The 12,197-nt window shown below is 40.3% G+C and overlaps 1 protein-coding gene across 5 annotated transcripts in view; it reads left to right on the top strand.

Annotated features, from left to right (window-relative positions):
• The window catches only part of SLC16A4 (solute carrier family 16 member 4), a 17,476-nt gene extending 6,960 nt beyond the window's left edge, over positions 1 to 10,516 (top strand). For 4 of the 5 annotated variants that reach the window (XM_019546252.1, XM_019546254.1, XM_019546253.1 and 1 more), the window contains 5 exons: positions 336 to 497; positions 1,288 to 1,863; positions 3,853 to 4,064; positions 5,265 to 5,358; positions 9,738 to 10,516. In XM_019546252.1, the coding sequence (XP_019401797.1) occupies positions 336 to 497; positions 1,288 to 1,863; positions 3,853 to 4,064; positions 5,265 to 5,358; positions 9,738 to 9,889 (1,196 nt within the window). In that variant the 3' untranslated portion in view covers positions 9,890 to 10,516. Of the gene's footprint in view, positions 1 to 335; positions 498 to 1,287; positions 1,864 to 3,852; positions 4,065 to 5,264; positions 5,359 to 5,931; positions 6,197 to 9,737 lie in introns of those variants that run through there. The other variant, XM_019546255.1, reaches the window with a different exon arrangement.
• The last annotated feature ends 1,681 nt before the right edge of the window (positions 10,517 to 12,197 follow it).

Consider the following 12,197-nt stretch of genomic DNA (forward strand, 5'->3'; position numbering starts at 1 on the left):
GGGAGGAGAAGAATTCCCTCCCAGCATAGCCCGGAAGCATGGGAAATACCCATAGTAGAACATAGGCATAGCTACACCTAGATCATCCCTGACTTGTGGCTGTCAAACCTCTTCCTGAACACCTCCAGGGAAGTGTCCACAAAACTTCCCTAGGCATCTAATTCTATTATCTCACTGTTTTAACAGTAAAGAAGTTTTTCCTGATATCCAATATAAACCCACTTTGCTGCAACTTCAACAGCAGCAGGAAAAAAAAAAAAAAAATCTACTCAGCACTTTCAGTCCCACAAAAATAACTCTTTGGGCACTGATATTTTGTTTCTGCTTTATTTCAGGGCTGGGTTTTGCTTGCTTGTATCAAACTGCCGCTGTTATGACTGCCAGATACTTCAAGAAGCGACTAGCTCTATCCATTGCAATTGCTCGGTCAGGAATGGGATTGACATTTGTACTGGCACCTTTCACTCAACTTTTAATAGACATATATGGGTGGCAAGGTGAGTAGGGCTTCACTTCTCCAAACACATTCATCCCACCACCATTTAATTAGCATTACACACCCCTCTCCCCCCCTCCAATCATTTTTAAGACAGAACTGCACTTTTCTGCCTCTGTCTGGTTAGAGAAGCCAAGCTCCCCACCCCTTTTGACAACACAATCAGAAATGGTAACTGGTCCTCCCTGGATTGTTACCTCTTCGCCAAAAGATTTATTCACTCCCCAAACTGTTAAAATCAATCATTAAAAGTTAAATTGGCATTTAAAACTAAGCACCCCAAATTCTTAAACAGCAACTAAAAAAATCTTCCTCTTCCATCTGTTAAATTTTCAGTTTCATGTGATAACATCATTTTACTTGCCAACAAAGTTGCCAGATGAGATAAGAACCAAATTTTTATCAGAACGAGCAGGAGAAACTTTTACAAATATAGTATGCCTTACAGGTAATATGTAAGTTTATCTATATATGAGATACGATGCATCATCCCTTCCCATTCAGTGGGACAGTAGCACTGAACAGCATTCTTAATTTATCAGTTTCCTACCTGAAATGTGCATCTATCTGAAATTAGAAGAATATTCTGAATCAAAAGGAAAAATCAATTCACCTATGGAGGCAGCAGAAGCAAAAGGACTCCTGTAAAAGAAAGATCTCTCTCTGACCTGACCATTTAGTGTATTCAGCATGACAAACACCACCATCCACTTCTGAAAATGTTTCCTAATATTAATAATCATGGTACACATTTTAATGACATTCATGAAACTTATCCTCCCCTTCCTCAGGTACCTTACTGATATTTGGAGGCATCATGTTAAACCTTGTGCCTTCAAGTATGTTGCTTCGACCTATTAACCTCAAGTATTCCCAAGACTCTCCTTGTAAAAATAAAGGAAATGAATCACTAACACATGACAAACATTCAGCGGCTGTCACTGACCACTGTGATGAAAATAGCAGCAAAGAAAGGGAGTTGAAGGGCGGACTGGGGCAAGACTACATTGTTACAAGCAAGTGCCAATCAACTGGAACTGCAGGATGTGTAGTTACAGTAGACTCCATTAGTTTGCAAAGGCCTGAGAAAGACCCCTTCAACAGCAAGTCTTCAGAGCCGGCCAGAAAGACTGAGAGCAGCTGTAATAACCTCCAGTGGGCAAAGGAAAAGCCCAAGTCCCAGCCTGCTCCTTCCAACCAACTTCTCTTCCATCTCTCCCTGCTGAAAGATCCTTTCTTCTGCATTTTCACCTGGTCTTTTCTGTTCAGCCAGCTGGCCTACTTCATTCCCACCTTCCACCTAGCAGCAAGAGCCAGAACGCTGGGCATAGACAACATGAGTGCCTCCTACCTCATTTCAGTGGCTGGTAAGCTAGAGTCTATTTTAAAAGAATGTTAAATGTCTATTACTTTCAAGAGACACCCCCCCAGTCCCACTATTTAGCCAAACCTTTAAATCAATCAATTTTTAAATCAAGTACCAAAGCTCCTTATTCAAGTCTCTTCAACCCTTTAGGTGTATAATCCTTTAGGTTTGTACACTACGATTAGAATTCCCCTACTGTCTCCTCTAAGATTTTGTCTTTCTATTAAGGCAACTTTTACTAATATGGGATTAACAAATAAAAAACAAAAAACAACCCAAACCCCCCCCCCCCAAGAAAAAAAAAAAAAAAAATCAATCAATCAATCAGTCAACAAACCAACTGGTTAGCTTTGTGGAGACAAAGCACCTGTAACTTTTACTGCAGGCTAAGCACTGTACACACTCCATCTACATTTGAACTCACCTAGTCTGTTATGGCTTGGTAAAATTATAATGTTAAGAAGTTCTTGCTGTAATCACCATGAAAACCTGATCTTTTTGGCAATGAATATAATACTTCTAATGAGCAAGGATTCCAACCTGGAAAACAGCCTGCATCTTAACTCCATCTCGTTATTAAATCAATTTCTTTAAGAGGGAAAACAAAAAAGGCCTTAGCATGGGGAGGAATTTCAAGTATGGGACTTTTCTCCATTTGAGGAAGCAGTTCTGTTGTTGTCTCTCTTTCACTACAATTTTACCTTGAGTTACTTAAGCACACGCTTTTTAAAGGCTTATGGCGTTACCTTGTCACTACTAAGCCCTCACAGCCACTATTATTGGTCATTCAATTATTCTCACATGAGCTTCCACCATGAACTGCTTTATTTATATGGAACCATTTATTGTGAGGATTTCAGCAGTAATGTATAAAAGTCACGAGGCTTATTGCAGTTCAGTCTGCTTTTAAATATGGCTGTTTTGAACAACGCCCTCCACCCTAAAAAAACCAAAACACACACCAAACTATGGCTGTAGGGTATGTAAACACAATGTTTCAGACAGTGCAAGTCGCATCACATTAAGAAATGGCTCATTCTCGCTCATTATAAAGGATTTTATTACACAAGGAAATGTTACCTGAAATGAAATCAGCATCCTTGGACTGTTAGAGGATATTTGGGCTAGGTAGGCAATTACTCCTAAATAAAGAACACAGTAATTAATTTGCAAATGATATCAAGAATGTTGGTAGGAACACAGGTAGCAAGTTGCTTGTGTCCATCCTGCCTTTTCTAACCACTGGGATATCGTCAGTGGTCGCTGTCACTTCTCTGGACTCCAGACTAGAATATAAAAAGTAACAGTTCAATAAAAGCAAGTTAGCTATCCTGGGGGTTCCTGGGTTTATGCCTTTTATTTGAATGCCTCTTCATGAAAGAAGAAACTAGGCGGGGGTGGCAGGGGAGGGAGACTAAAAAATGCCAAGTTTATACAGTATCTCCCACTTCACCAGAACACAGAGTCTCATTCATTTATTGCAAGAGTCTCGCCCCAAAGATGAATGTTCAACAGTTCATCTCTCATCCATTAGGAATTTTGGATTACATTTTCTTCTCAAGTTTTAGAATAATTTAAAATCATATTTTCCCCATATCTGTTCAATCTGTGATTGCACCTCTACTGCAGAACACAAAACCTGCTGCATTTCAGACAATCATCATGGATGATACATCTATTAATGGCTATTAAACAGAATGGTTAGACACGTTTCCTTCAGCATCTCTAAACCAATAGTGGTGGATATCAAGAAGGGTATTGAATAGGGGATAGGATCACTCTAGAAATATCTGATTCAACGCTCCATAGCATCCACAACCCTGCTCCTGCCAAGAGACAAGATACTGGGCAGAATGAACTACTTGTCTGACCCAGTATAGCACTTATTTTTTTATCATGAAGTAGCAAACCCCCCCCTCCCCCCCCAGTTTATTTTAACAGTTTCTAAATGATTTAGCTATAGCTTTCAAGATTTTCTATTTTTCTCCAGGAATCACAGAGACAGTAAGCCAGCTGCTCTCAGGGTGGATTGCTGATCAGAACTGGACCAAAAAGTATCATTATCATATGACTTACCTCACCCTGTGTGGCATTACTAACCTGTTGTGCCCGCTGGCTACCTCTTTCCCATTACTTATGACCTATACAGTAGCTTTTTCCATTTTTGGCGGTGGATACCTGGGTCTGCTGCTCCCTGTGCTGGTGAGTAGAGAATCTCATTAAGATAAATATTCTGTATTTTCAAACAAAGATATGCAAAGACTCTGAATCTTATGGCTAGATTTTAAATGACCAACTTCTCTGAGATGTCCTAAGGACACACCCATCTCAACATCAAGACATCTGGAAAACATTAGCCTAAAACTATATTTGCTTTAGTATTCAAGCAAAGTCATTCACAGACCAGATATACCAAATTACTGGAGCTCCCTTTACGACATACTGCCAGTCATCTAATATAACCAATTGCTTTCTGTCTTTCCTGATGTGATTATTATAGCATATTATATACTGTACCCTCTCTAACAGAAACAAGGATGACTCCAGTAAATTGCATTCATTTATAATTACAGTGACCATACATCCCGGTTTGGCCGGGACAGTCCCAGATTTTGTAGGCTGTCCCAGCTGGTTGGTGAATATGGAAACAAAAGTCTCAAAGTGGCACCAACTCCACCTGTACTGCCCAGCCCAGCTCCCCCTGAACACTGGCTGGAGGTGGGGGGGCTGGCTGGGCTGGGCACCGCTCCTTCTGCCTGGGACAAGGTTAGGCTGGGGCAAGGTAGGGTGGGAGGAGAGTGCTGCTGTGAGCACAGGCTGCTCATGAGCATGCACGTGTGAATGCGGCTCCCTAGGTGAACTTGTATTTTGGCACCCCCTTTGGTGCCCTACTGAGTAGCAGCTGGGGCAGGGATCTGCTAGGGGGTGAGGGAGGGAGGAATCCCAGATCTATATCTATATCGTCACCCTATTTATAACTTAAGGCAATCCAGGCAAGTTTAAAGGCTGTGAATAGGCAGTGGAGAATGCAGCATTATCACTTAATCAAAATCAACTTCTAGGCTAGTTAAGGCATGCTACAGTTACAGGGGCAAGATTTGCACCAATATGCATCTACACTACAGTTCAGCAAGGAATGGATTCAGAGTTTAATACATCTTCAAGTCTTTGAAGAGGGTAAATTTAAAACATATGTATAGCCCATAACCAACATCCTAGTGATTTCAGTAGGCACCTTACCAAATCAAATCTGAATCAAACAAAATCAGAGCTGAATTTGAAATCAGCATAGCAAATATCTTTCAGACGCTTTTCTGAAAGTAAATAGTAGCCCCCCACCCCAAACACTTGGCACTTAAACAATGAACATTATACAAATAATTATTCTGGTTCCATGAACAGGTGGATCTTGTAGGGGTCCCCAGACTCCACAGTTACTTGGGATTTTCCTCATTCTTTGCTGGGATAGCAGCCATCACTGGACCTCCTATAGCAGGTAATGCGTGAGGAATATTTTCTCTTCATCCTCTTGATAGATCATATTCTTAGTTCCTCTGGGTGCACCTCAGTGCTGGAGTGAAGTCAGAGATCTAAACTGAAAGCTTCTCTTAATGACAGATTTTTTTTAATTTGAAAGAAAAACTAATTCCTTACAAAAAAACTAGCAGTTTCACAAATGAATAGGAAATTAATTAATAAAACTCAAACCATAATTATGCCCTGCTCATAGCTTCAGCTTTAGCCTTTGTTACAGTTAAGCTTAATGCAAAAAAGATTTGAAAAAAGGAAGAGCAGATGCTACATTCGCATTATTTCCCCAAAAGCAGAGACTCTGAAGTGAAAGCGGTAGTTTAAGTGGTTACCTCCTATCTTGAGCAAAGAGTTAGAATTCATACTGCTAAATAAAAGTAATCGCTTAACTGATTTAGGCACAAGCATAAGAAATCAAAACTCGCTGTCCACTCTACCATCCCCACTTCCAAAAAACGGAGGTGTGGGCATTACACTTTAATGCATTTTGGTTGATATACCAATTAATTCAAGCTCAAGTGGTTCTTTGTTCACACAGACTGAAAAATTTGCATTCTGCTTTGGATGCTTCTACCCAGGACAAAGCCTGTCCTTTCACTGAAGCTTTAATCTTACCTTCATACCTGAAAACATGATCAAACTCTTCTGCTATTCCCAAACTGCTGCAAAGTTGAGCATCGGGGGATAAATGCCAACCTGTTACTGTATTAACAATACAAGATAAAAAAGTGCCAACGGTTTCTTTTATGTGTTCCACTCCATTGATCAACTCTTTCTTGCCTGGTTAAACACTTTGTCCTCAATCTGCCTTGTGTTTTACTAAGAGCACTACACTATAACGTTTTACTAGCATACTAATGTATGCCACACTGGTTAGCACCGTGAAAGTCATGCCCCTAGCAGGCACAGCTATACCAGCAAAACCCCCTACTATATGTAACTTATATCAGCAAGTTCACTAGTATTACAAAGTATGCTGTTCAAGGAAATGACTTAGTTATACTGGCTAAAGAACTCCTTTTGCCAATATCAGCTGCATAAAAAAAAGATATATTGGTATAATTATTCCAATAAGGCTTCTTTTAAAATTAAGTGAACTCTTAGCAATTTATATGAATATTTCTGTATTTCTTCCTTTTTAATATGCATCATACTTGACAATATTTACTGAACCTTTTAATTATTTGTAATCTCTCTCCTTTACAAGATTTTTTTTTAAATCCTAAAGCCTCTACCCATCAACAGATCCACTTTTTGGGCTCTGTATCTACAATCAGGCTTTTGGTTAAAGCTGGGGTCCAACGTACGTCAAGTGAGCCACAGGTAACATGTGCAGCCACTTCGTTTGGCACTGAGCAGATCCTACAGGGAGCAGGAAGAACAGCAGCACATTGAGAAAGGCTGGGAGAGCAGTGCAATGGATCAGTTAGGGGAAGGGAACTGGTGTAGAACTTGGGGAAAGGGCAGGACTTACCTTGTGACATACCAGAAAGTTTAGCCCTCAGTGACTTAAAGCATTAGATTTACAGACCTGGCAATCAAAGGCCACGGACAACTGTTAGATTTGTAGCACTATAAAAGTGCCACAACTATGAAGCACTAAAAAGTGTAGCGCAATAGGCACAGATGTGCACAGCCCCCTGGCTGCAGAACTACAAAATCGCTGTGACAGCAGTCAGTGGCATGTTCTCCAGCCAGGGAGTCACAGGGGGCCGCTCAGGCCTGTAGGTCTGCTCCCTCTCCACCACAGGGGAAGGAGTCTCTGTCAGTGAGCCTGCCACCCCTCCAGCCCTGGGCTGTGGCAAACAGAGCTGCAGCTGCCACTCCCAGCAGACTGCAGCTCTGCTTGACACAGCTGACCCCAAGCCCAGTTTTGGTCCAGCAGTTATTGACAACCTGGTCCCAAAAAGGAAGGGTCACAGGGCTATACACAGTAACTGTCAGCCACATCCCTTCCTCCCTTACAAGGGGAGGAGTGGAGCATTACAGGATGCTGGGGGACTAAAAGATGCCCTACAGAGCTACCGTGCACTGTACAAATATTATATGCAGCATTACAAGGGAGGTCCTGCTTCATCCAGGAATATCTGTCATGCTTCCATATTTACTGTGCTTTAGGGGGCATGAACACCTATTCCCTCCACTTCTGTAGCGCTACAAGAGTGTGCGTAGCCTTACAAATGTAATGTCTGTCCTTGGCCAAAGTCTTGTCAAAACAAGTGGGATGGGAGAAGAACCAGAAATAGGAGACAATGAAACCAGCAAGACTAGTGAAGCAGCCTCATTTTTCCAACCCCTTCCACTGTGCATGTCACTTTCTCCCAAAGATGGGAAAACAAGATGGGGAAGTCCATGTGATACCATTGTACCCTGGACACAAAATGCTTCAAAAGAAACTTTACAATATTCTCATTCAAATGCAGCTGCATAATCATGAAACTTGCACATACTGGAAGTTAATCAATAAGTCAATATTTGCAGAAGCATTTCCTCCTAGCAGAGAACTTCAAAAAGTTAACTAAAGAAAAGGGTGAATTACTACTACTATTAGAGGTAGCTCCTGAAGTTTGTCCTTTGACTGGATTAGCTGAACCACCCCTAACAGACCGAGTATTTCTAAAGTTAAGGCAAACTTTAAAAAGAAAAAAAAAACCTGCCAGCTCAAACTATTTTCTAGGCTACATTGTTTAGAGATGTTATGGTCCATATTCCATACATTAAAAAAAAGCAACAACAAAACACCCAGTGAAAATATATAACCAGGAAAAAAATGTTCCTTAATAAGTCTGGCTCCTCTATTACTGCTTTTTGATTAAGTCCCCTGTAACTGGCTGGACTCCCAGGGCTTTAAAGGTTTCAAGGCTCAGTGGCCAGTGGTGCCCACTTACCTGCTGATCCTGTACAGACAGCTGTTGGATGCTGCTTTGACTTTCTGGAAAAGAAAGACAAACATTTAAGACAAAAAGAAAAGAGCTTCACAGAAAAACCACAAAGTAGATAGCAGCATTTTTTCCACATCAGTTACAGCCAAAAGTTAGGAGACAGTTTGTAGAAAATGTTCTCTGAGCACCGTAACAGCATACAGGAAGCTCTGGTTCCTTCAGTGGGGAAAAAGGAACTGAAAGACCAGTACTAACTCCTGTACTTTCAAATGCAGCATAGGCATGTCCTGAAAAAAATTCAGAATGTTTCCTTGTAGACCAAGGATTTATCAACATTATTTACAGGGACCCTGCTTTTCAGAATTTTGCACTGCAAAAAATAATCCACCCCCCTCCCCCCACAACAACTAAGATATCCCTCTGATCCAAGTCTCTCAACAGTAAATGCTTAAGAAACCTGATACGAAAGCTGGTACAGGAAGTAAGTGCTATCTACTGGTATACTCTGCACATAGATGAAGAGAAAGTCAGAATGTCAAGTATCTTAAATAGTCATACCTGCTTGTCTATCCATAGCCCAGGCCATCTCAAGTTTTTTGGACTTGAGGCCTCTAAAACTTTTGTGAATTGAGCGGCACCCAATTTCAAACACTAACGTGTATACTAGTGCTTACTTCCGGGGGGAAGACTGTCCAGGCAGAAGCAAACCTGAGCTTGTGCTCATCTTCTCACACCTCATGACAAAGCTCAATGACACCCTAAGGTTCTGTAGCATCCTGGCTGAGAATCACTAAGCTAGACTCTCTCCATCATGTAGCTGAGAGAACAGAAGAAGTTATGACAGCACTGCTACATATTTCTTCCCAGTCTACCTATGGGCAGAAAGGTATGAGAGGAGACTGGAATTAAATGTATGGTACAGTCACCTACTCTGGGTATCTTAAAAAACATCTGGATGCTCACCCTACTGGGGTCATCTGACCCCAGCAGTCTTTTCTGCCCAAGCACAAGGGGACTAGACTGGATGATCTCAAGAGGTCCTTTCCAGCCCCTAACATCTATGAATCCTGCAAGCACTTTTTGCATGCAAATACTCAGTTTGTTAATGAGACTATACACATGTGGTGGTAGAGTCTATCTGCGAGTTATCTTCCCTCTATTTTAAATAGCAAAGATATAATCGAATGTCTCCTATGTGCCTAGTGGACACAGCTATCTCTCTCCGTTTTCTGGCCAAAGGACGCCTACAAAACTCATAAGTACTTAAGAGTCTGTTGTAAGCATTCTGTAGTAAAAAGGTTTGTGGAAGAGAAAAGGAAAACTAAAGAAAATTTATGAAAGATTCCTTAGTAAGGTCCCATCTTTTCTTTTCCAGCTACGTTCCAAAATGAGGTCCTGGAAGGCTTTTCCTGGGTGGAAGTCCAGCAGCTTTAATAACTGAATTGTTTTGTATCTTCTCCAGGTTGGCTGTACGATTACACACAGACATATGCCTGCTCCTTCCTCTTTGCTGGAACCTGTGCTCTCATTTCGCCCATTTCTTTCTTCTTTGTGCCTTTGGCCCAGAAATGGAAGCTAAAAAAAGAAGATGGTTTGAGCATAATTACAACTTAGCTGAAGAAGTTTTGCTGCAGTTGGGACAGGACAGTTTGGCTTGTGTACAATAAGAAAGTGAACATTAGGAGGCATTCTTCACTAAGTAATAAAAAGACACCAAGATTAAAGAGAAGCGTCATGTTTGAAGACAAAGACTCAATTTAACTTACTCTGCTTAAATGCTATTGCTTCATGCGACTAAAGTGAACTGAGTTAGTTTTAAGTTTTACTCAAAACATCCAGGTGAACATGCATTTCAGTCACTTTTTGGCTCCTAAAATATCCTGTTTGGTAGGAAGCCTAGTTGTCTGTTATCAACTTTACTGCTTCAGTTTTTTGCAAAGATATAATAACATTTGAACATTAGTCAGAGCTTTAGTTTTAGAAAAATCACTTCCATTTCTTCAGCTCACACAGCTAGTGATTTTAGCCTAAACAGTAAAAAACAGACTCACTTTCAGGATAAAGAGCTGTGATCTTCAGAGGTGCTGTAACAGACCTTCTTGCTTATGAGATATACATGTCTGGAACAATGATCAAGAAAAAGCAGAGGAAGTACTAAAAAAAAAAAAAAAGATAAAGCAATTTCAAAGAAACTGAAACAAAAGAACTGTTTTCAACAACAAAGGAACAGTACTGTGGCTGCTAAAATACAATCTACTAATAGCTCCCAACTATAGGTCACGCTGTATCTATCATGGCCTATAGAATTGTGTAACCAAAAGCACTGCTAATTAAAAAAAAACCTAAGATAAAGTAAGCTAGTGTTTAGTCTTCCATTCATTCAGTGAGCTACAATTATATGACGTACTGATTATATTTTCATTAAGGAAGTCATGCAGCTCAAATGTGCGTTTGAAAAAAATTGGGGAAATAAAAGAGATCACCCCTTCAAGTAAGGAAAACAAGGAAACCAAAACCAACTCTTATTTCTAGTTCAGTAAGTCGGTGCTACCATATAAGTCAGAAAAGGGCAAGTACGCCAGGCAAGATGGTTTTTCATTTTTAGACTTATTTTATTAGGGCTTTAAAAGCAAAGACTGAGGCCTCGATATGCCAAGCATCTAAATACAAGAAAACCCTGCTTCAAAGTTTTTGCGATCTACCTAGAACAATGAGCAGGCAAACAAAGGTACAAGACCAGTATGCCAGGCAAACTAACTCCTGTTCCAAGCATGTCACGTGATAGCAGACTTAACAGCTCTCAAGACATGCATCAATGCTCTTCTTCATCATATTCACTCTCCCCCACAGCCCCCATTCAAATGACTGGGTCATGCATTATATATTGGAATACTAACAGAGATTTGACATGTCTGTAAATGCAGTTTCAAAGACAAGGCCAAAAAAATTCATGTCACCTCATTTACTTGGACCTACATATTAAGTGGGTCTACTGAGGTAGCATAATTTTTTACTTGTTCTAGACAGTGTGCCCAGTATGTGGGAAATAGGATTTTTCTTCCTACCTTTTAGTTATCAGTTTGCAATCCTTTTCCGTATTTGTGAGAGTTAACATCTGAGCCAATTTATGCCCCAAAATATTTCCAGTATTTAATGTCAAATGCTTGGCCATAACATTAACAGTTTCATTCAGCATCCATTCTTTACATTTAGCTGGACACATCTGACACCATAAGAAAGCAGACGCATGAAAATGTTTGAAGTCACCTCTGAAAGGAAGAATCCTCATACGGCTGCTTTGGGTTTCCTCATACTACACTGGTTTCATGCATTATCACCAACTATTTGAAACCTATTAAATCGATGTAGAATATTTAGCAATTTTAAGCTGCAACCATTTCACTGAGTAGCACCAAGCATTTTCTAAAATGACAAAAATTATTTCCATTACAAAAATATTCCTTTAAAAAAAAAAAAAAAGTCAAGGGTTATTTCAAGCATGAAAACGCGTGTGCATGTGTGCCACATACTTTTCTGTATCTTCCTCCCACGGTAAACACACAATCAAATCATATAATATTTATATTTACATATAACTATAGCTTTATTAAAGAATCCAAGGCAGCGTTGTAGGTAACAAATGAACTAAAAGGCAAATCGGCCAAATTCTGCAGTCACTTAACAAAATAATTATTTCAAAACAGCTGTACCTGCTCACACCAGGAGAGAATTTAGGCCTTAAATCTGCAGCGTTTGGGAAACGTGCAATTTTTCCAAGGTCTATTCTAAGCACTCACAGCTTCAGTGATGAGATCTACAGGCAATGAGCGTTTTCAGAAGTCAGTCCATTCAATTTCCAGATGCAGCATCAAATGTTGCAATCTGATTTGATGAGGTCAAGTCAGTCTTAAACCCATGACAC

Source organism: Crocodylus porosus, unplaced genomic scaffold, assembly GCF_001723895.1.
Source record: "Crocodylus porosus isolate Cpor-Errol unplaced genomic scaffold, CroPor_comp1, whole genome shotgun sequence".
In the NCBI taxonomy this organism is placed as follows: domain Eukaryota; kingdom Metazoa; phylum Chordata; order Crocodylia; family Crocodylidae; genus Crocodylus; species Crocodylus porosus.